This window comes from Notolepis coatsorum, assembly GCF_963971535.1.
Source record: "Notolepis coatsorum genome assembly, chromosome: 8".
Classification (NCBI taxonomy): domain Eukaryota; kingdom Metazoa; phylum Chordata; class Actinopteri; order Aulopiformes; family Paralepididae; genus Notolepis; species Notolepis coatsorum.
In genome coordinates this window covers 126,091,484-126,116,914 of record NC_140172.1, presented here as the reverse complement: position 1 = coordinate 126,116,914, position 25,431 = coordinate 126,091,484, and the positions used below count along the sequence as shown (strand labels likewise).

Here is a 25,431-nt window from a genome sequence, read left to right as displayed (position 1 = left end):
ACATAGCCATAATTTAAGATATAGTTTATGCGTTCGCAAATATGAGAGCTCTATCATTGAAGTGGGAGTTGGCACGCAACAGGGTTCCGGGGCACCGGACCCGTGGCACGGAAAGTGTTAAAGGTAGAATGTGGAATGCAGTCAAACGGTGACCTCTGGGCAAAATTGTCTGGCTTGGTACTGCGCTTTGTTTTCTTATTAATATTATATTATAAAGTTATTATACTGTGAATTTCTCCATACCTCTCTTGGCAAAAGCCTGATGTGTGGCCTGCAGTAGCAACCCCTCCTCTATACCCACTGAAATCCAACTGAATGAATGAATGAATGAATAAATAAACAAATAAACAAATTAATGGAAAAGATGTCAACGAAGTGCAATACCAAGAGGGACTCTTTTGCTTAGAGTTCGCTGTTTGATGACATTACAGATTCTACCTTTAAATCATGAGTCGAGGAGCGTCCTGGTGGCTCACTGTACTGTGGTGCACCATGTAATAGACCAGGGGCGTCCTGGTGGCTCACTGTACTGTGGTGCACCATGTAATAGACCAGGGGCGTCCTGGTGGCTCACTGTACTGTGGTGCACCATGTAATAGACCAGAGGCGTCCTGGTGGCTCACTGTACTGTGGTGCACCATGTAATAGACCAGAGGCGTCCTGGTGGCTCACTGTACTGTGGTGCACCATGTAATAGACCAGAGGCGTCCTGGTGCCTCACTGTACTGTGGTGCACCATGTAATAGACCAGGGGCGTCCTGGTGGCTCACTGTACTGTGGTGCACCATGTAATAGACCAGAGGCGTCCTGGTGGCTCACTGTACTGTGGTGCACCATGTAATAGACCAGAGGCGTCCTGGTGGCTCACTGTACTGTGGTGCACCATGTAATAGACCAGAGGCGTCCTGGTGGCTCACTGTACTGTGGTGCACCATGTAATAGACCAGAGGCGTCCTGGTGGCTCACTGTACTGTGGTGCACCATGTAATAGACCAGGGGGGGCGTCCTGGTGGATCACTGTACTGTGGTGCACCATGTAATAGACCAGGGGGGGCGTCCTGGTGGATCACTGTACTGTGGTGCACCATGTAATAGACCAGGGGGGGCGTCCTGGTGGATCACTGTACTGTGGTGCACCATGTAATAGACCAGGGGCGTCCTGGTGGATCACTGTACTGTGGTGCACCATGTAATAGACCAGAGGCGTCCTGGTGGCTCACTGTACTGTGGTGCACCATGTAATAGACCAGAGGCGTCCTGGTGGATCACTGTACTGTGGTGCACCATGTAATAGACCAGAGGCGTCCTGGTGGCTCACTGTACTGTGGTGCACCATGTAATAGACCAGAGGCGTCCTGGTGGCTCACTGTACTGTGGTGCACCATGTAATAGACCAGGGGCGTCCTGGTGGATCACTGTACTGTGGTGCACCATGTAATAGACCAGAGGCGTCCTGGTGGCTCACTGTACTGTGGTGCACCATGTAATAGACCAGAGGCGTCCTGGTGGCTCACTGTACTGTGGTGCACCATGTAATAGACCAGAGGCGTCCTGGTGGATCACTGTACTGTGGTGCACCATGTAATAGACCAGGGGGGGCGTCCTGGTGGCTCACTGTACTGTGGTGCACCATGTAATAGACCAGGGGGGGCGTCCTGGTGGCTCACTGTACTGTGGTGCACCATGTAATAGACCAGGGGGGGCGTCCTGGTGGCTCACTGTACTGTGGTGCACCATGTAATAGACCAGGGGGGGCGTCCTGGTGGCTCACTGTACTGTGGTGCACCATGTAATAGACCAGAGGCCTCCTGGTGGCTCACTGTACTGTGGTGCACCATGTAATAGACCAGGGGCGTCCTGGTGGCTCACTGTACTGTGGTGCACCATGTAATAGACCAGGGGCGTCCTGGTGGCTCACAGTACTGTGGTGCACCATGTAATAGACCAGGGGGGGCGTCCTGGTGGCTCACAGTACTGTGGTGCACCATGTAATAGACCCGTGTTTCCTCAGAGACATCTTGTAGGAAATGTGAAATCCGAAACCAGACTCCACGTATCCATTTGCTAGGGATGGGTACCGAATCCGGTACTTTTAAGGGTACCGACCGAATCACGTGGGTACTACCGAGTAGCCTACCGATTCATGTGAGATCCACTTTTTTTTAATAATTTTTTTTGATGACGTCAACGTTTCGTTTACCGCGAAACGAAACCTATGAAGTGTGCCACAAGTTCACGTCAACGTTCACAATACACGCTTACCTAGGATTTGACTTGATTCAACAACAAAGCAGTCGGGGCAATGGCAAGCCGAAAATGGTCGCAAGTTTTATTACACTTTACAAAGCTAGATGCAGACAACGCTTGCTGTATTATTATATATTATATATATTAACTAATTGTTCTAAATAAATAATAATGATAATAAATAATTTGAAGTTTGGACACATTTTTTACAACTGAGGTAGGTAGATAAAATGTTTAGAGACTAAAGTACCAAACAAAAGGTACCGTTGGGTACCGGTATCGATTCACAGGTACCGGTACCGGTATCGGTTCAAATGTGACCGGTACCCAACCCTACCATTTGCATGGTAGGTTCAAGGCTCAAGGCTTCATCCTCTTAACGTATTTAATGTTAAGACCAATTCGGTGTTTCATATGGTGGAGTGACGTGGTATGAATTATATTTTTAAGCACCGTAATCTGTAGAAAGACACTCCCTCTTCAATCTTAACTCCACTGTCCCTCTTCCTTTTTCTCTCCTCTCGCCAGGTGGACGAAATCAAGTCTAAAGACCGCACCATCTTCTCCCTGGAGAAGGAGCTGGAGAACACCTCGGGTTACTTGCAGAAGCTGCAGCTGCAGAAGGAGGCCCTGGACGACCAGCTGTTTCTAGTCAAAGAGGCTGAGTGTGGTCTGGGAAGCCAGAGCCCCAAGAGGGAGATCCCTGGGCGGACAGGATCAGGAGACGGAGCCGAGCACTGTGGCAGTCCGGTGGGTAGAGAGGGGAACTAGATGTATTGTGTTTCAGGGATAATGTAATACTTTTATATATTATATAATGCTTTTATATTATTGTAGATTGCTTTTTCATGGATACTGTAATACTTTTTATACAATACTACACATACGTACATGCAAACATACATACATATCGGTACACTCATACTTATATATATACATGCATGCGCACGTACGTAGGCAACAGTGTGTAAAGGTCAACATTAGGATCATTCAACATGATGGGAGGTCAACATTAGGATCATCCAACATGATGGGAAGTCAACATTAGGATCATCCAACATGATGGGAGGTCAACATTAGGATCATCCAACATGATGGGAGGTCAACATTAGGATCATTCAACATGGGAGGTCAACATTAGGATCATTCAACATGGGAGGTCAACATTAGGATCATTCAACATGGGAGGTCAACATTAGGATCATTCAACATGGGAGGTCAACATTAGGATCATTCAACATGGGAGGTCAACATTAGGATCATTCAACATGGGAGGTCAACATTAGGATCATTCAACATGGGAGGTCAACATTAGGATCATTCAACATGGGAGGTCAACATTAGGATCATCCAACATGATGGGAGGTCAACATTAGGATCATTCAACATGGGAGGTCAACATTAGGATCATTCAACATGGGAGGTCAACATTAGGATCATCCAACATGGGAGGTCAACATTAGGATCATCCAACATGGGAGGTCAACATTAGGATCATCCAACATGGGAGGTCAACATTAGGAATATACAGTAGCAGGATCATCCAACATGGCAGGTCAACATTAGGAATAACAGTAGCAGGATCATCCAACATGGCAGGTCAACATTAGGAATATACAGTAGCCGGATCATCCAACATGGCAGGTCAACATTAGGAATATACAGTAGCCGGATCATCCAACATGGCAGGTCAACATTAGGATCATCCAACATGGCAGGTCAACATTAGGAATATACAGTAGCAGGATCATCCAACATGGCAGGTCAACATTAGGAATATACAGTAGCAGGATCATCCAACATGGCAGGTCAACATTAGGAATAACAGTAGCAGGATCATCCAACATGGGAGGTCAACATTAGGAAAAAATAAATAACGCACATCCTCCGTTCCTTGGTGCTGAGCCAAACTGTAAAAACAGTAGTACATGAACAAAGCGGGGCTCACAACTCACTTTTGATGCTCCAAGGTGTTTAATTGTGACAAAAAATAGCAGATACAACGTGTCGACCCTGCCGGCCTTTTTCAAGTATGAACACAAACCAGGAAACTGTATCTTTTTTATACAGGAAATGAATAAATTAGCTATCAGCTCCACCTGGTCATCAGGGGCGGTACCAAGACGTGCATGATTTTCTTATACATTTTAGACATGATTTTGTAACAATTTATCTTTTACATTTGACATTTCTTAGATTTTTTTTAGAGAAATATATATATATTACAACACAGTATTAGACACGATTCATTGCATCTACAGATATGCATGCACACGAACACACACACACACACACACACACACACACACACACACACACACACACACACACACACACACACACACACATACATATACACAAACACCTACACACACACACACACAGACTAGCAGTAGTAGTATTTGTGTGCACAATAAATACACACTACTTTGGATGCATGTGTTCCTTTACACATTTGACTAGAGGAACATTATCTATAGTTGTCTGACAATCAAATTAGCAATAGTTTATTTCTCTGTTATTTCACAATCCAGTTAGATCCTTATTTGTGATTACAAAACATTCATATAGTAATTACTAAACATTCATATAGTAATTACAAACATTAATATAGTAGTTATTACAAAACATTAATATAGTAATTACAAAACATTGTAATTTCATGACCTTTCACCATACTCACTTCCTGGCGCTCACTGTTTTGACAAAATAATATGTATATATTTGTACCTTTATTTAACAAGGCAAGCCTGTTAAGAACAGATGGTTATTTAAAAGTGGCAAGAAACTTGTTGATGGATAACGGGTTAAATGGGTTTAAGATAAGTAAAGGAAAGAAAAGGGAAAGAAAGAAAAATAATACAAACAAAACTTAAAACTCTGATAAACAATAGATAAATCACACAGTAAGGAAGGCTTAATATCAACATGTGTGTGTGCCATGTTTCCCCGGTTTCAAATAATAGGATGTACCAGCTTGCATAAAATTGCAGTTAAGATTAGTAAGAACTCTTGATTGTCCTATTGTTCGCTCGCCTTGTGAAATCCTTCACAGCAGAGCTGATGAAATTACAAAAATAATTCTACAACTCTACAAGAATCTAATTAGATCCTAGCTTCCCCAGAAGAGTCGTCGTGTTTATGTACAGTATGTCATGTTGACCCGGCTTCTGCTGAAGTAAATCATTAAAAGTGAAAAAGACTGTCACCTCTTTTTCACGGCAGGTTTTGCCCTCTGACCGGCTCTATCGGCCTTTTGTGATTGTTCAACTTTGTCACGGGGTGTGATGGAACCAGAGAGGTCAAGTATGCGTGTGGTCAGATCTTCATGGTTGATGAATTTATTGTTAAAACATTGCCAATCAAATACAAATGCAGGTTTAGGAGTTGAATGGAGGTCTTGCTTTTCTGGTCAGGACAAAAACAAGCTCTTCTCAATTCTGTGAGCTTCTGAGAGTTTCCCTTGAACGTTCTCTCTGCTCGCTGTGCTAATGAGACTGCGTTGCTTCCTCACAGGAAGAGGTGTCTCCACCCTGCAGCTCACCAGCCCCTCCCAGTTCAGCGTGGAGGTGGACAGAGCAGACAGATGCCTCTTGCCTGGTGCTGCACACCATCCATCCCCTGCGGGGGTGTGCTGTGCACCGTCAGTTCAGGATTCATCATCATCTGAACGCGCATCCGGCCGAGCCTCTTAATGTTCACGGCCGCGACTAGTCGGCCTCTGGGGAGCCATAGAGAGGAGCGTTATTCACGGCCAGCCCGGGACCTGCCTGCGCAGGTCATTTGAAGCAAGGCTCACGGTCCAACCCCAAGGCGGTGTTGAGCTCTGGTGCTCGAGCTAACCTGTAACACACCCTCGGCCACCAACATCCTCCTGGTCCACTTGGAATGGTGAGGGCTGGTTCCCTCTGTCCCTCTGTTCCTCTGTCTCTCGCCACTGACAGGCCCTGGGTCTCTGGTTCTCTCTGTCCCTCTGTCCCTCACCACCGACAGGCCCTGGGTCTCAGGTACTCTCTGTCCATCTGTCCCTCACCACCGACAGGCCCTGGGTCTCTGGTTCTCTCTGTTCCTCTGTCTCTCACCACTGACAGGCCCTGGGTCTCTGGTTCTCTCTGTTCCTCTGTCCCTCACCACCGACAGGCCCTGGGTCTCTGGTTCTCTCTGTTCCTCTGTCCCTCACCACTGACAGGCCCTGGGTCTCAGGTACTCTCTGTTCCTCTGTCTCTCGCCACTGACAGGCCCTGGGTCTCAGGTTCTCTCTGTTCCTCTGTCTCTCGCCACTGACAGGCCCTGGGTCTCTGGTTCTCTCTGTCCCTCTGTCCCTCACCACCGACAGGCCCTGGGTCTCTGGTTCTCTCTGTTCCTCTGTCTCTCACCACTGACAGGCCCTGGGTCTCTGGTTCTCTCTGTTCCTCTGTCTCTCACCACTGACAGGCCCTGGGTCTCTGGTTCTCTCTGTCCATCTGTCCCTCACCACCGACAGGCCCTGGGTCTCTGGTTCTCTCTGTTCTTCTGTCCCTCACCACTGACAGGCCCTGGGTCTCTGGTTCTCTCTGTTCCTCTGTCTCTCACTACAGACAGGCCCTGGGTCTCTGGGTCTCAGGTTCTCTCTGTCCCTCTGTCCCTCACTACAGACAGGCCCTGGGTCTCTGGTTCTCTCTGTCCCTCTGTCCCTCACTACAGACAGGCCCTGGGTCTCTGGTTCTCTCTGTCCCTCTGTCCCTCACTACAGACAGGCCCTGGGTCTCTGGTTCTCTCTGTTCCTCTGTCCATCACCACTGACAGGCCCTGGGTCTCAGGTACTCTCTGTTCCTCTGTCCATCACCACAGACAGGCCCTGGGTCTCAGGTACTCTCTGTTCCTCTGTCCATCACCACTGACAGGCCCTGGGTCTCTGGTTCTCTCTGTCCTTCTGTCCATCACCACTGACAGGCCCTGGGTCTCTGGTTCTCTCTGTTCCTCTGTCCCTCATTCACTACAGACAAGCCAGTGCTTTTCTTGTATTTTACTGTTAAAAAGAGTTAATTTGCTAGGGGGGCGTAGTCTACAGCATGTGGGGCGGCTTTGGCTCAGGGGTAGAGCGGGGCGTCCAATGATCGAAGGGTTGGTGGTTCGAATCCCGCTCAAGCCCATGTCCATCCCATTGCCGTTGTGTCCTTGGGCAAGACACTTAACCTACTTGCCTCGTATGAATGTGTATGCATGTGAATGAATGTTGGTGGTGGTCGGAGGGGCCGTAGGCGCTGATTATTCGCCACGCTTCCGTGAGTCTGCCTCAGGGCAGCTCTGGCTGCAATTGTAGCTTACCACCACCGGTATGACTGTGTATGAATGAATAATGGACTCTGTGAAGCTCTGGGTGTCATGAAGAGCGCTATATAAATCCAAGTCATTATTATTATTATTATTATTATTATTATTATTATTATACAACAAGAAGCTCGGAAACCTTGCATTACAGTCTCTGCACCGCTTCAAATTGTGGGTATTTTCTAGGGTTGCAACATGTCAGGAATATTCATAGGGGGGAAATGTCTATGGGTCATTAATGGGAATATATGGGAATGAATTGGAAAAATATGGAAATATACTGTGTAGACTAGACTGGCTGTTCTATTTACCATGTCATATGCAGATTGAAACATAAACCTTTTACCATATCATCACAAGCAGGCATAATTGCAAACTCTTGTAATAGAAATGTTTAAAACGTCTAAAGTTCCAGAGCTTAACTTTCCATAGAAGGTTTTCCAACCCTTTGCAACTCTAATCTTTTCCAGTCTGGGCAACCGTATTCGTCTGCATGATTCAGAGAGGTGATGTACAGCACCCGGCTGCTAGAACACACACTGCTGCCTGTGTTCTCCTCAGAATTGGGTGAAGAGTTTGCTTCCCAAACAAGCCAACAGACACTTGGGAATATGGCTAGAATTAGCCTCCTTTCGCACACGCCTCACAGAGCCCAGACAGGAGGTGCAGCCCTGGATACAGTGACTGCAATCTATCTGTTAAGGCTCAGCTTGGTTCTGGGATCAATATTCATTATCAATTCAAAACGTAAACAGAAATTGGCGGTTAATGGCTGATGTTGGAACATTCATTCTCATTTACTTAATGAATAATGCAGCCTTTTCATCCCAAATGTTTTTTATTTATTTATTTCACATCACATCACATATAGATCAATACAGCCTGTATTAAGTGATGTTGTGTTTATTTTTCAAGTGTAGGCAAGAGTCATTGTTATTAGTGAAATATGAGCTTGTAAAAATCTCCTCGCGTTGCATCGGAAATCTGAGGGTTTAGACTTGAGGACAAGAAGCCGTCCTAAGAAAGACGAGACCCAGGGCTTTAGATGGACGTCTAAATTTCATAGAACTACACTACCCAGCTCACACCAGCCGCAGACAAAGATAGGCCAACAATGTTTTTCTTACCAATATTGACGTGAATGCCGTGTTTATATCTCACACTGAACAAACCTCAATGTTATTGCCATAAAATACAACGTATATATTGTTTCTTTACCTTTCTGTGAACGTCTAGGAAAATCGCGTCTCTCAATCCGGTAAAAAAATGGCGGAGCTATGGACATTATACAAAAGTAACTGTACTTACAGTAGATTTCATTCACCTTTGCTGCCCTGTAACGGGCACCTGGTGGTACTAAATCCAGATTTTACTCTGACATTGGAAAGAGGAGATTTGGTCCTTAGATGTATGACTTGGCCATAATAAGGTAATTTATAGGCGTGATATTCTATATTCTATATTCATATTTCATATTGCATGTGTCATTTGCTTAGCTTTTCAGTACACTTGATCTCAATAAGGTGCTGAATGAGCTTTTTCACTATTTGGTCAATGTTAGCATGGTGTTATTCACTGTCAAAGATGAATGAAGATACAGACCCTCATTTGCATTTGTTCTCCTTTTTTTCTCCTTCTTTTTCTATTTTCTCCCATCCCAATTTAGCCGTGCCAATTCTCCCCTCCCCTGTGTTGATCGTTGCTCACATGTGCCCCCCACTGGCCGGTTGTAGGGAGGATAGAAGCCCATCACATGTCCCCTCCGATACATGTGGAGGCAGCTAGTCACATCTTTTCACCTGCCAGCGCGGACTCTCATTTGGCGAGGAGTAACGTTTAGGAGGCTCACAATGCCATTTTCCTGTCTTTTGCTGTGCAGGCGTCCTGACCGACCTGTAGGAGTCGCTGTTCACAACGACCAGACTACCACCCTTCGACTTCCCTCCCGCTAACTCTGCCAATTGAGTTAGTATGATGGCCGGCCCAAGCCGGAGGCAACACTGACAGCCGGATTCGATACCGGTGTCTCTTGTGTTGGTGATGAGCGCAATGTCCGCTGTGCCACCCAGCCGCCCTCATTTGCACTTTTGATTACACTGCTACCTTTCTATATTGACACAGGTAAAAAGAAGCAAGGCAGGTCACAGTTGGAGTAGCCCTTCCTAAAGCCCGGCAAGCCTAGAATATCTCCCTTGGCCTTTTGGCTGACCGGTAGATGTTTGGTTTATCTGGGATCCGGGTTCAAACCCAGGTGGGGCACACAGGCTGCGTACCCAGCACCAGAGGAAACCAAGATATTGTGGTGTGAACTCAGCCTGGGTCTGCTGAAGAATACCTACCCATACTATAGTCTACCATATAACTCTACAATAGTATATACAATAGTGCTATATATATATATATATATATTAGGGCTGTCCCCGACTAAGGATTTGGATGGTCGACTATGATTGGCCAAAATTTGCTGTTAGTAGACTATTGGTCGACAAAAAAAAGTATAAAGATAAAAGTTTTTTATCATTCCATTTGGGCTGTGGGGGGTGCTTAATGTCTGAAGGAGTCGGCTGAAGGCTTCTTGTCATCTGCAAAAGCATGTAATTGGTCCACTGATGGATACATCTTGATATTTGTCTAGTATAGTGTGTTCATTAGATGGGTGAAATCCTCTTTCAGTGCCTCTGTGCCTGTTTTCTTAGGCAGTTAGCCTCTGGTATGCGTGCCATTAGCGTTAGCCACGCTTCTAGGCCTCTTTTCTTTTGGAAAGAATGATAAAAAAAAAATTTTATCCCGGGCCCGCTGTGAGTCTTGCTCGTGTCCAGGACAGGATGAGCTCAATGATCTCACACCTGAAAGTGTCTTTCCTAAGCTTAACACGTTAAAGTATTAAACATCCAGTGTGGTTCTGTTCCTGATTTTCTGTAATATATGCACATTTCAGTTCACTGTACCACTCGTATAATTGGATGAGGTCATAGAAACTGCTAAGAGGGCTCAGCCTGTGATTATAGAGCTACAGAGTGTGATTATAGAGTTTCAAGTTTCAAGTTTCTTTAATAGTTGTCATACAGAAGTACAGAATACTTTCATACAAAATGCTTCTTACTGTTACGCTCCAGAGACTGTGCTAGACAAGATAGTATCAAATAACATAGTATAGCATGTAATTTAGAAGAAGAAAATGAGGTCACAGTGTTCGGTATAGACATATGTACAATGTTCTGAGTTACCATATAATATACAATACTATGCAGTGTACTAATGTACAGTACTATATAGTGCAAAGCAGAAATGGGATGAGGTACAATTTAGGTACAATTTACAGTAAGGTGTACGGGTTGTAGTGCAATCCTTCATCAATAAATATAAAGTGTGGGGAGTGGGTGCTACAGTGTGTTTGTTTAAAGTGGGTGTGTGCTATAAAGTGTGTGGAGTGGGTGCTACAGTGTGTTTGTTTAAAGTGAGTGTGTGCGTGTGGATGTGTGTGCTATGTGCGTTTGGTGGTTGTTGTTGTGTAGTGTTCATTGTTCGTTTAGCAGCCTGATGGCCTGGGGATAGAAGCTTCTTCTGAGTCTTTCTGTGCTCGCCTTGAGACTCCGGTATCGCTTGCCTGACCGCAGCAGTTCAAAGAGGCAGTTGTTCGGGTGACTGGAGTCTTTAATGATTCTCTTAGCCTTGCCCTTGCAACGCTTGTTGTAAATGTTCTGGAGGGTGGGGAGCCCCCCTCCAATTGTGCGTTCGGCTGAACGTGTCACTCTTTGTAGTCTGCTTCGGTCTTGTGCAGTGCTATTCCCAAACCAGGAGGTGATGTTGCCGGTCAAGATGCTCTCTATTGTACATGAGTAGAAGTTCTTAAGGATCTTCTGACTGACTTGGAACTTCCTTAGGCGCCTGAGGAAGTAGAGGCGTTGTCGTGCCTTCTTCACAACACTGTCAATGTGTGTGGTCCATGTCAAGTCCTCGGATATGTAGGCTCCGAGGTACTTAAAGCTGTTGACTCTCTCAACCGGTGCCCCGTCGATGCTGAGGGGGCTGTAGTCCTTGACCCCCGACCTCCTGAAGTCCACAATCATCTCCTTTGTTTTGCTGACGTTCAGGGAGAGGCTGTTTCCTGGCACCATCCCGCCAGGACCTTGACCTCTTCCAGGTAGGCCCTCTCGTCGTTGGCAGAGATCAGGCCCACCACCACTGTGTCCTCAGCAAATTTGATGATTGTATTGCTACTCCGCTGAGCCACACAGTCGTGTGTGTACAGGGAGTAGAGGAGGGGACTCAGAACACAGCCCTGGGGGGCCCCTATGTTGAGGGTGATGGATGAGGAGGTGCAGTTGCCTGCTCTCACCACCTGGGGTCTGCCAGTCAGGAAGTCCAAGACCCACTGGCAGAGGTCATAGTTCAAGCCCAGGTCCCTGAGCTTGGCTATGAGTATGGAGGGGACTATGGTATTGAATGCCGAGCTGTAGTCGATGAATAGCATTCTCACATAGTTCCCCTGCCTCTTGTCCAGGTGTGATGATGCTGTGTGCAGCACATGGGCTATGGCGTCCTCCGTGGACCTGTTGGGGCGGTATGCAAATTGCAGGGGGTCCATGTTGATGGGGAGGGAGGAGCAGATGTAGCCCTTTACTAGCTTCTCAAAGCACTTCATGGCTATGGAGGTGAGAGCTACAGGGCGGTAGTCGTTGAGGCAAGCAGGCTTGGATTTTTTGGGTACAGGGATAATAGTGGACTTCTTCAGGCAGGTGGGGATGACAGCCTGTTCTAAGGACAGGTTAAATATGTCAGTGAATACTGGGGCCAGTTGGTCGGCACAGACTTTTAGGACGCGGCCGGGGATGCCGTCTGGACCTGCTGCCTTCCTGATATTCACTTTTTTAAAGGTCCGCCTCACCTCATGCTCTGTTACCCTGAACACTGCGCCTCCATCAGCAGCCGACCCCCCCCCCCCATTGCCGTGGCTTGTGAGCTGGTGTTGTTGTTACCAGCATCAAACCTCGCATAGAAGGTATTGAGGTCATTTGCTAAGGAGATGTCACTGTTCAGTTTGAGGGAGGCGCCTTTGTAGTCTGTCATCGTTTTGAGCCCCTGCCACATAGCTCTAGAGTCAGCTTGTTCAAACTGGAGTTCAATTTTATCCCTGTAGCGCCGTTTGGCCTCTGACACTGTCCTCCTTACGTTGTATCGCGCCACCTTGTGGTCATTCATGTTGCCTGCCACTAGGCCGTCGTTGTATGCTTTGGTGTGCTCTCTCAGAGCTTCACGGACGGATTTGTCTACCCAGGGTTTTTGATTTGGGTAAACTCTCATTTTGGTAGTGGGGATTGTTTCTTCCACCAAAGTACAAACATAGTCCAGCACTGTCTCCGTGTAGACATTAATGTTATCTGTGTCGCGGAACACATTCCAGTCTGTGCAGTCAAACGCAGACTGGAGCGTCTCCTCTGACGTCAAATCCCATTTCTACAGAGCTACAGAGTGTGATTATAGAGCTACAGAGTGTGATTATAGAGCTACAGAGTGTGATCATAGAGCTACAGTGTGATTATAGAGCTACAGAGTGTGATTATAGAGCTACAGAGTGTGATTATAGAGCTACAGAGTGTGATTATAGAGCTACAGAGTGTGATCATAGAGCTACATAGTGTGATTATAGAGCTACATAGTGTGATTATAGAGCTACAGAGTGTGATTATAGAGCTACAGAGTGTGATTATAGAGCTACAGAGTGTGATTATAGAGCTACAGAGTGATTATAGAGCTACAGAGTATGATTATAGAGCTACAGAGTGTGATTATAGAGCTACAGAGTGTGATTATAGAGCTACATAGTGTGATTATAGAGCTACATAGTGTGATTATAGAGCTACAGAGTGTGATTATAGAGCTACAGAGTGATTATAGAGCTACATAGTGTGATTATAGAGCTACACAGTGTGATTATAGAGCTACAGAGTGTGATTATAGAGCTACAGAGTGTGATTATAGAGCTACAGAGTGTGATTATAGAGCTACATAGTGTGATTATAGAGCTACAGAGTGTGATTATAGAGCTACACAGTGTGATTATAGAGCTACATAGTGTGATTATAGAGCTACAGAGTGATTATAGAGCTACAGAGTGTGATTATAGAGCTACAGTGTGATTATAGAGCTACAGAGTGATCATAGAGCTACAGAGTGTGATTATAGAGCTACAGAGTGTGATTATAGAGCTACATAGTGATTATAGAGCTACAGAGTGATTGTAGAGCTACAGAGTGTGATTATAGGGCTACAGAGTGATTATAGAGCTACAGAGTGATTATAGAGCCACAGAGTGTGATTATAGAGCTACAGTGTGATTATAGAGCTACAGTGTGATTATAGAGCTACAGTGTGATTATAGAGCTACAGAGTGTGATTATAGAGCTACAGTGTGATTATAGAGCTACAGAGTGTGATTATAGAGCTACAGAGTGTGATTATAGGAGCTACAGAGTGTGATTATAGAGCTACAGAGTGTGATTATAGATCACTACAGAGTGATTACGGAGCTACAGAGTGTGATTATAGAGCTACAGTGTGATCATAGAGCTACAGAGTGTGCTATCGATCTGTCCGTCACCCATCCTGTTTTTGGGTCAGACACACCTTGCGTTTACTGTATATAACAAATCAATGTGGCACGGTTCTGGTAAAACGCATTAAGACCGATCCATCTCAATGAATTCAATAGAATTTCATCGACATCAATATAAATCTGACCCGTGATCAGTGGACCGTACCAGGGAGCCCATTAGAGACTAACGGCCGGTCCTTTTTGATGTGTTTTTTTAATTTGCTTCAGGACATGAGGAGAAACCAGAGACGGATGGGTGAACTCAACTCCACCATACGGAAGCTGGAGGACCGTAACTCGCTGCTGGTGGACGAGAGGAACGAGCTGGTAGGTGACCTGCCTACTGTGAGCCTTTCTGTGTCTACGACACTGAAGACCACACGAGCTCACTGTTAAAAGGGTTAAGATTAGGGATGTTCGATATTGGCTTTTTTACCGATACCGATATACCGATATTGTCCAACTCTTAATTTCCGATACCGATATCAACCGATACCGATATATGCAGGGTTTCCCCCCCCAAAAAACAGAATAATTTCAGGTAATTAACATTACATATCTCTTGTTGTGGAATTAACACAACATTATGCATACTTTTGACAATAAATAAAATAAGAATGTGTTTTTACTTGCTTGCCTGGGTAAATAAAGCTTAAATAAATGTAATAAAAGAAAATATATATATATTTTCTTTTGAAAACCGATACCGATATTTTCCGATATTACATTTTAATGCCAATATCGGTAGGCCGATAATATTGGACATCCCTAGTTAAGATAAGATATTCCTTTATTGATCCCCTTGGGGAAATTTGGGCATCATAGCAGGAGGAGGAGGGGAGGTACAGGTATGGGCAGGGTAATAGTAGAAAGACATAAACAGAGGCATTACAATTTCATATGAATATTAAAAAAATATGAGATTTTTTTTTAATAAATAAACAGTGTAAATCCAATCCAATTAACTCTGAATATAAGAATATGAGAAAGTAGCAGTGTAATGAAACGTGCAAATGAGGGTCTGTATGCCCTATCGGTTATATTACATGTTACAATAAATATGGGCAATATAGAATTAGAATCTGAATATAAACTATGAGTAAGTAAAGTAGGGCTGTCCCCGACTAAGGATTTGGATAGTCGACTATGATTGGCCAAATCTTGCCGTTAGTCGGCTATTAGTCGACAAAAAAAAAGTCGACTGAAGGCTTCTTGTCCTCTGCAAAAGCATGCAATTGGTCCACTGATGGATACATCTTGATATTTTTCTATTCTAGTGTGTTCATTAGATGGGTGAGATCCTCTTTCAGTGCCTCTGTGCCTGTTTTCTTAGGCAGTTAGCCTCTGGTATGCATGCCATTAGCGTTAGCCACGCTTCTAGGCCTCTTTTCTTTTGGAAAGAATGATAATAAAAAAAATATATATATTTTCTTTTTATAAATATTTAAAAAAAAATTGTATTAGACTAAGAGGTCGACTACGGCTCCTTTCGACCGATTAGTCGACTAATCGACTAATAGGGGTCAGCCCTAAAGTAAAGTAAACAGTATACCCTAACTGGCATGATATATGTCATGCATTGATATGTTGTAATCCGTGCAGGTCTGGTGGTAAGAGTCAGACACGGGTTGTCCTCTAATGGATCAGCTAAAGTAGGTTGAGGATTCCTTTGTGTGTTTGGCAATGAAATATAATAAATAGATAAATAGGAAATAACACGCACACAAGTCGCTTTGCCTTTTAGTAGTGCAGGGAATGACCCCCCCATCCCCGTAGACCCAAGTCCAGAGAAAAAAGCGAATTCCTACACACAGGATCACCTGTGTATTGATTTACTTGTCGACGTTTGAACCTTGACCTTTCTCAAGACATTCATTGCAGAGGTGATCCTGTGTGTGTGAGAGAGATCTCCTTCAGACATGATGGAACATATTAGCTCAATGAATAACAATAAGGCATAACACTTCTATGATACTAAGAATAATAATAATAATAAATTCAATTTGTACCGCACTTTATATTTGTGAAAATCTCAAAGTGCTACAGGAGATAAAGATAAAAAGTTAAATGAATAAAAACAATTAAAATGAATAAAACAACCAATGAAATGGAAGAACATAAAAAAAAAAAAAAAAAAAAAAATGAATAGAAGTCAAATTAAAAGTAAAAGAATAATTCAGGCAAATTATTATTATTATTATTATTATTATTATTATTATACTTAGAATAACAAGCCCTTATTCTGCACTCCTTCACTCTCTGTCTTCCTCACCCATCCCTATCATAATACACCACCTCTTCCTCCCCCCAACTCACTGTTCTGTCTGTTTTCTCTCTCTCTCTCTCTCCACCCTCTCCCCCCCCCCCCCCCCCCCCCTCCTCTAGGTGAAGCGTGTGCGGGAGTCAGAGAAGCAGTGCAAGCCGATGCTGGACAAGAACAAGGTGCTGAGCAGGAGGAACGATGACTTGACCCAAACACTGCAGAGGCTGGAGGACAAACTGAAGGGCCTCACCAGGGAGAACCTGGAGATGGTGAGGAGCGGGAGGAGGAAGAGGAGGGGGAGGGGGAGGAGGAGGAGGAGGAAGAGCAGGAGGAGGAGGAAGAGCAGGAGGATGAGGTGGAGCAGGAGGAGGACGAGCAGGAGGAGTAGAGGGGGAGGAGCAGGATGAGGGGGGAGAAGGTCCTCTCTGTTTAGAGAAGACTGGGTCTGATTTGGATTCCCATGCATGCATAGGGCAGCAAGTGTTTCAATTTCCAGACCAATGGGACCAACAACAACAATAACCATTGATTTAGCCTTTGATCACATCACTTAAAGGGGAACACCACTCAAATTAAAGATTCTAATATGTTATTCCCATGGCCTAAGACAGTTCAATCAATATTTGTGAACATGAGCTACTCTCTCCCAATGCCAGAAACCAGAGAAGTATCAAGTCTGGAGCTGCTCCATTGGCAATGAATGGGAGAGACATACAAACAAAATGTTTATTTAAAAAAAGAAGAAAAAAAATATAATCTGTTTCTGATTTCTCTGATTTTCTCCCCGTCCCAATTAGTCGTTGTGCCAATGCCCCCCCCCCCTCCCCTACCTGGCTGCTGTATGCATGTTCTCCTACGAGTCGGTACAAGGGCGTCCCGAGTCGATCGCACGCTTCCTCCGAGACGTGCGCCGACAGCCAGTGACGTCTTTTCACTTGGCAGCGAGGACTCTCATTGGTGAAGTGTAACGTGTGGGAGGGCACGCTATCTCCACCAAGTTTTGCCCCGCTTAGCAAGCGCCGAGACCTGACCTGTAGGCGTCGCTGTCCACAACGCCAGATTTCCCACCCGCCAGCTTCCCCACCCCCTAATACTGCCAATTGTATTAGTGTGAACGGCCAGCCAAGCTGGTGGCAACGCCGAGAGCTGGGCTCGAACCCAGCATCTCCTGCGTTGGTGACGAGCGCAATCTCCGCTACGCCACCTGACCGCCTCAACATGTTTATTTTTATATCCATGTTTCTTTTTAATATCCTTCTTCTCTGTGTCATCTTTCACAATTCATTGTCTATGGAGCAGCTTTAGATTGCATACTTGAGTGCTCTGGTTTTTGGATTTGGGAGACAGAAACACACAGGAAGCTCATTTTCCACTAATATGTTTGTACTGTCTGAGACCACAGAAATAACATGTATGAATTCTGAAAGACACACTTCTCCCCCAAGCGTTACTTAGCCAGGCACTCTCAGCAGTGCCCTACTTCACTCTCACATCTACACACTTTCACACCTGGGAGTGCTCCTCTATTTTTGGCCACTGAGCAGCTCCACTGTAGCAGATTTGGGTGAGTGCCTTGCTCAAGGGTACTTCAGTGGAGTGGGTGTTGAGGGAGGGGAGACCTGTATTCATTCCACTTCCCTCACCCTGATTTTCCCCGCTGTCCTTGGGCTCAGCAACCTCCTGGTCAGAGTTTTTTTTTTGCACTACAGAATTTACGTTGTTCAGTTGTTAGTGAATTGGACTATGCACCTCTTAGTATTTGCATACTTACTTTTTACTTAGGCCTTTTATTCCTTTCGGAACATAGGCCATTGATGAAAAGTTCCCACCCCTGTCTGTCTTGAGCCATCCTCTCCAGCTGTTTCCACGTCAGTCCCCTCGTCTTGAGTTCCTGCTCAGTGTCTCTTCTCCAGGTGTTTTTGGGTCTTCCTCTGCCTCGCTTGCCTTGTCGGTTCCAGGTTAATGCCTGTTTGGTTATTGCAGTTTTGTGTCTTCGAAGTGTGTGCCCAATCCAGCTCCATTTTCTCCTGGTCAGCTGGACCTCCACTGATTCTTGCTTGGTGCATTCCCACAGCTTGATGTTGGTGATTGTGTTTGGCCAGAAGATCCTGAGGATACGTCTCAGACAATGGTTGATGAAGTTCTGCAGTTTATTGATGATGTTAGTGGTGGTTTTCCAGGTTTCAGAGCCATATAGCAGTATGGATTTGACGTTGGAGTTGAAGATTTTGAGGTTTGTGTTGAGTTTGATGTTTTTGGTTTTCCATATCTTGTTGAATGTTGCCCTTGCTTTTCCTATTCTTGCCCTTACGTCTTCCTCAGTCCCGCCATCTACAGCTATAACACCAGTGTCTGGCCCCCGATGGTTATGGCGTTCGTGCTTTTATTATTGACTCTGATTACTTGAGTTTTTGGTCCATTTATTTTGAGCCCAAGTCCAGCTGCAGTTGTTTCTAGCAGCTGGGTTTTGTCTTGCATCTGTTGATGAATAGGAGGAAGAGGAAGGGGGAAAGTAGGCAGCCCTGTTTCACGCCGGTGAGCACTTTGAAGTGTTCTCGTGCACATCCGTTATGTAACACTTGGTATTTCATGTCCTGATACATGTTCTTGATTATGCTGATGTATTTTTTCCCCCCAAAGCAGCTCGCGGTCTACACTATCGAATGCCTTTTCAAAATCTATGAAATTGACATAGACAGGTGCGTGCCATTCTATGGATTGCTCGATGATGATCCTGAGGGTGGCAATTTGGTCACTGCACGATCTACCGTTCCTGAAACCGGCTTGGTTTTCTCTCAGTTCATCATCGACCCCTTTTCGCAGTCTGTCCAAGATAATGCGGTTGAACACTTTGCCTGGTGTTGAGAGCAACATAATCCCACGATAGATGTTGCAGTTCTTAAGGTCTCCTTTCTTGGGTATAATAGCAATGAGCTCGTCCTTCCAGTCTGTTGGTACATTTCCTTCTTTCTCCCAGATCCTTTTGATCAGCTGGTGTAGCATGGTGGCTGAGGTTTCAACGTCTGCCTTTAAAGCTTCTGCTGGAATGTCATCTGGCCCTGCTGCCTTGCCACGTCGCAATGGATTGATGGCCTTTTTCACCTCATATCTTGTTGGGGGGGCACAGTTGATCTCCAGCATGTGTGCAGCTGGCGGAATCTCCACCTCTTGGACAGGGGGCTCTCTGTTGAAGAGCTCCCTAAAGTGCTCAGTCCACCTTTGGTGTTGTTCTTCCTTGGTGGTGGGGAGTCGTCCTTGTTTGTCACGTATTTGTGTGTTTGTCTGTCTAAACCTCCCGGTTAGTTTCTTGGTGGTCAGGTAGAGTTCCTTGAGGTTATTCTTTCCCACTGCTTCCTCTGCTTCTTGCGCCAGGTCTAATATGTATTTCTGTTTGTCGCGTTTGATGCTTTTCTTCACCTGCTTGTTTGCTACTTTGTAGTCTCTGTGAGCTGCTCCCTTTTTTGCTTGAGTTTTGCATTTGTTTATTGTGTCTTTTTTTGCCCTCCTCTCCTCTATTCTTTTCAGTGTTTCAGTGGATATCCAGGGTTTGTGGCTTGTTTTCTTTCTCCTTACCACTTCTAGGCATGTCTCCTTCCATACGGTTTTCAGGTTGTTCCAGTGCTTTTCACTGGTTTTTGAGCTTGTTCTTGCAGGGCTTGGAACCTGTTCTGTAGGGTGATTTGGTATAGTTCCGTTGTTCCTATGTCCTGGAAAAGCTGGATGTTGTACTTTGCTCTGTTGTCAGTGGGGCTGTTACAGCGCTTCAGCTTGAGTTGGAGTTTTGCGGCCAGTAGGTGATGATCTGACCCCGCATCTGCCCCCTCTTCACTCGTACATCCAGGAGGGAACGTCTGAACTTCCTGTTTATACATATATGATCTATTTGGTTTTCTGTGGTGTGGTCAGGTGATATCCATGTGGCTTTGTGAACGGGTTTGTGGGGGTAAACTGTCCCTCCTATGACCAGGTTGTAGTCCGCACAGGCGTTTGCAAATCTTTCACCATTTTCATTCATGCTGCCGATTCCATGCTTTCCCATAATCAGCTCGTATCCATTGTTGTTGTTCCCAACCTTTGCATTCATGTCGCCCATGAGGAGAAAGATGTCTTTTTTCTCTCCTGGCCTGGAGTAGCTGTTGTAGCTGGTTGTAGAAGTTGTCCTTTATTTCCTCATCTGTGGTGTTGGTGGGTGCATAACATTGTATGACATGTAGGTTCATTCTTTTATGGGTGGTTTTAAATCTTGCGGTGATGATTCTGGAGTTGATGGGCTCCCAACTGATGAGGGCCATCTGCGCTTCTTTGGAGAGCATGAGTGCCACTCCCTCCGTGTGTGGTGCTTTCTCATCCGGGTGTCCGGAGAAGATTATGGATTCACCACTGGTCAGTTTGACTTCTCCTGTCTGGAGCCATCTGGTTTCACACAAGCCGAGGACAGAGAGCTTGTATCTTTTCATCTCTTCTGCGATGACTGACGTCTTCCCCGCTGTGTACATGGTCCTGATGTTCCAGGTTGCGATGTTGGTAGACCGCCTAGGGGATCGAAGGTTCTGACGCACTTCATGTGGTTTTCAGCATGCGTCTTCATAGTCTCTTCAGCTCGTATGCTTGAAGAGCTTCTCCTAGGGTGCAGGGTTTCTTACTTTTCTTCAATGTTTCTGTAATCCAATTATCCACTTCACGGTGGATTGGCCCATGAGTTTTACCATTGCCCTATTGGTCAGCTTCACCCGCTTCCCCCTCCCACGACGAGGACGTTAGGGTTGGATTTTGGGAAAGGTAGTATTTGCATGGCAGCACTTATAAATCATTATTGTGAATGCGAAAAATTTAAAAAATTTCTGGCACAATGCAGCTGTATTTATCTACTAGTGCTATGACCGCACACTCTCCCCTCATTGTGGTTTGACCTATCTCAAACTCTGCCCTCTTTTTTTTTCTTATCTTTTTCCCCCTCCTTTTTTCAGATTTTTCTCCCATCCCACTGTTAGTCGTTATGCCAATTCCCAACCCCCTTCCTGGTTGTTGCGCACTCCCCCCTACTGTTGGTCCGGGAGGCCGGAGACTGTCACATGCTTTCCTCCGACGCATGTGCAGCCAGCCGGCAGCCAGCCTGGCCGCGCAGATTCTCACCGGGAGAGTGTAACGTGTGGAAGGTCACACTACCTCCCTCCAGATCCTACCCTCGCTGTGCAGGCGCCCCGACCGAACTGTAGGTGTCGCTGTCCACAACGCCCAGGACCCACCCACGGCTTCCCTCCCCCTAACTCAGCCAAACGAGTTAGTATAGCGATCAGCCCGAGCCAAGGCAATGCTGACTCTCCGGGAGTCGAGACCGCAGCCTCTTGCATTGGTGACGAGCACAATCTCCGCTACGCCACCTGACCGCCCCCGCCCTCTTTTCTTGATCCTCCAATCACAAACAGCTTGTCAGACGAAAGCAATGGTTGTGATCGGAGGATAATTCGGGGTCATTTTGGAGGTATATAGCGTGCAATATACTCTGTGTGCGTCAGACCCCTCAATGTAAACGGGGCTTTGGTGACGAATAGACTGACTGACCATCAGTTGACCATCGGGCGTTGTGATCTGAGGTCCTCTCTCTCTGCGTTCCCTCTCCCTGTAGAAGGAGAAGATGAGCTCTCACGCTCCGCTGAAGAAGCTGAAGTCTCTGAACGACCTGGACCAGGCCCACGACGACCAGGAGGTTGCCTTCTTCAAGCTGCAGGTGGTGGAGCAGCAGAACATGATTGACGAGCTGACGAGAGTGAGTCCTCCTGCGCAGACATGTCTGTCGCCCCCCAGTGATCCAGTGGCCTAGGCCTAAAAGAAAAAATGGTTTGTTTCCGGTTGCCGACCGACCCTGCCGATTTAGGTGCGACCCAATTTATTTTATGAGTTAAAAAAAAAGAATAAAAAAAATATATATATATATATATATATATAATACTTTTTTAATTTTATTTTTTACAATAAAGTTTCATAAAAATCTTAGTCAAACCTTTAGTATTATGGATATTAAACATTCTGGCAGAGTACATGCATTCATGTTGTTGTGAACATTTTAATTAAATAAATAAATTCCCTATCCATAGTCGCCGTGGGAAAGAATAATATATCCATGGCCTTAACTGACAACCAACAGGAAACAAACAATATTTTTTTTATGCCCTAGAATAGATCATTCCAAAATAGACTGTTAGTGAAACTAGTTATCCTGCAGGTTATTTTTCTGTACCAACTACCACATTAATATTATAGTAAAATCGCTATCGAAATAAATAACCATATACGTAATACTGTTTCTGGTCAGTCTCCTTAATGTTTATGAAAAAAAAAACACAGGAATAGAATAGTGAATCACCATTAATTTCTGTAATATTCCACTATAGAATATGAGTTGTGTCTTATTTGACATTTTTAAATGTGAAGCACCTCTATGAGTGACAGGCAATGTCACTCACTGACTCACTCACTGACTCACTCACTGACTCACTCACTGACTCACTCACTGACTCACTCACTCACTCACTCACTCACTCACTCACTCACTCACTCACTCACTCACTCACTCACTCACTCACTCACTCACTCACTCACTCACTCACTCACTCACTCACTCACTCACTCACTCACTGACTCACTCACCCCCTGACTCACTCACTTCTTCCTGGATATTCTACTTCATCTCAGGGCTGCTCTGAATGTCCCAAAGTCCAGGCACAAGGTTGGAATCACGTGAAGTGCTAAATTATATAAAACAGTGGCCTGTAATTGATCCAGGGTGTTTTCCAATCAGTCACCATCAAAAGGTCTGTGCGCCCGTCGTCCAGAGGCATCAACACTAATGTGCTTCAACAAGTCGCCTATTATGTTCAAGAGGGGATGCTGTATTCAACCTGTTGAGCTCATTACTGAAGAGACTGGGATGAATATTTGTCACAAAGAAACGTTCTCTCCCCATTTTCATTGTCAAGTCAAGTGTTCATAATCCTCTTTGGGAAATCCAAGTGTCGTAGCAGCATGGGGGGGGGGGGGGTACAGGTAGGATAGGTAGTACTAATAATAGAACATAGAAAGTGCAAGTAATAATGATAACAGTGATAACAGTAGTGGATGGCAGGATTTGGTCTTACGTGGTGGTCCGTGTGGTGTTTATTGTTAAAGGGGAATTATCTTATAAATGGCCTTTTTCAGTGTTTAGCATTGTTTCCTAGCTATGTGGACTTATATTAATAGGATCTATGTCTCTAATTCTCATATTGGCGCATTCTTCCAATTTTCCTCTCACAATATTCACCCTCACTGAACTGAGTCATCTGAAAATGTGCCTATATGTGATGTCAGAGATTTCTCAGCTGCATAATAATGTGGCAGTTGGTGTGGCAGTTGGCACCAGGCCACACAGTGGTTGGAGCCCAGCCTCAAAACGACTTAAGATCTTGAGGTAGAAAAATGCTGTTTTTGAGTACTTGATTAGAAATACAAAACAAAGATTTTTTTTGAAAAAAAAACTTACAGAGGTGTTCCATAGACTCACAGGAATTGTGTAAAAGTGCCCAAATAGTGAAATAAATAGTCAAATAGTTCCCCTTTAAGAGTCAGACAGTCCTAAAGGAACAGAGAGGAGATGCCATGTGCAACTTGTCATGTGCAGCACTTGAAATTACTGATGATGTTTGTAATACAAATATGTGTTTATTCTCTCTCTCTCTCTTTCTCTCTCTCTCTGGCTTTTTTCTAGGACAGAGAAAAACTTCTGAGGAAGAAGAGGCATAAACGAAGCTCCAGGCCGATAAAGGTACAGTCGAGGAAATGTCATTATTTATTATGTCTATGTTTATTTAACTAAACCCCCAAAAGTATCATGGTTACATACACACACTTCTTCTCTTTCTATCAGATTTCCTCTCCACTTCTCTCCTTTGCCATTTTGTAACTTGTATGTTTCTATATGTCATTTTCTCTCTCACACACACACACACACACGCACGCACGCACGCACGCACGCACGCACGCACACACACACACACACACACACACACACACACACACACACACACACACACACACACACACACACACACACACACACACACACACACACACACACACACACACACACACACACACACACATTTTAATACTTTATTTGGTTCCACAAATTATATTACATAAACAGGGAATCAAATGTATCAGAGCCAAGCAGCACTGAACACTTAAGGGTACACATAGCACCTCCTTCTCCACATGGCTAAGCTGCCAATAATAGCTGAGACAGAGCAATGTATTTAAATTATTAATCCTCCACTGCACTGTTTTTGTCCTGTGTCTGTGTTGTTGTTACTGTGAAAAAAATTATGAAAAAATGCATACACTGTAATGCCGCAATAATTACCAATGTGTTTTTACACAAATGGCTTAATAAAGGAATCTGAATCTGAATCTGAATCTGGACACAGATTCAGCAGAGATTGCGAGACATCTAAACCCTCTCGCCCTCTCTTCTCCAGAGGCACATTGTAGTGGATACCTTCTTTGGTTACGATGAGGAGTCCATGGACTCAGAGAGCTCCTCGGTGGCCTCCTTCAGGATGGACCGGACCCCTGCCACCCCTGACGAGGACCTGGAGGAGGTGAGACCTGGTCTACGAAGCAAACCCCCCCCCCCCCCCCCCCCCCCCCCCAGGGGGTCACCAGATGATAAAAAAACATCATGTTTATAGTCTTTGGTCTTTATTTCTTGGTAAAATATTTTTAAAACATGTATAAAGCCATCAAGTGAAATAGCCTGAAAAGTTCAAACCGAACGATGATTCTTTGTGTGTCAAAATCCACTGTTCTGTCTATATGCTCGACCATTTTGCGGGTCGTGAAAAGGCTTTCCTTTATTTCTTAGGGGGGTCGTGCCGTGAAAAGATTGAGAACCACTGAGATAGAACAGGACATCAAGAGGGGAGAGACGGTGGATGACATGCAGCTAAGCTCTCAGGCCGGATGTGAATGTAGCCACTGT

The 25,431-nt window shown here is 45.1% G+C and overlaps 1 protein-coding gene across 2 annotated transcripts in view; it reads left to right on the top strand.

Annotated features, from left to right (window-relative positions):
• Positions 1–25,431, top strand: part of jakmip2 (janus kinase and microtubule interacting protein 2) — a gene marked incomplete at both ends in the record, with an annotated part of 65,606 nt that overhangs the window by 6,842 nt on the left and 33,333 nt on the right. For both annotated transcript variants that reach the window (XM_084320931.1, XM_084320930.1), the window contains 6 exons: positions 2,776–2,997; positions 14,381–14,479; positions 16,538–16,684; positions 22,042–22,182; positions 24,160–24,216; positions 24,929–25,051. In XM_084320931.1, coding sequence (XP_084177057.1) covers positions 2,776–2,997; positions 14,381–14,479; positions 16,538–16,684; positions 22,042–22,182; positions 24,160–24,216; positions 24,929–25,051 — 789 coding nt within the window. The remainder of the gene's footprint in view (positions 1–2,775; positions 2,998–14,380; positions 14,480–16,537; positions 16,685–22,041; positions 22,183–24,159; positions 24,217–24,928; positions 25,052–25,431) is intronic.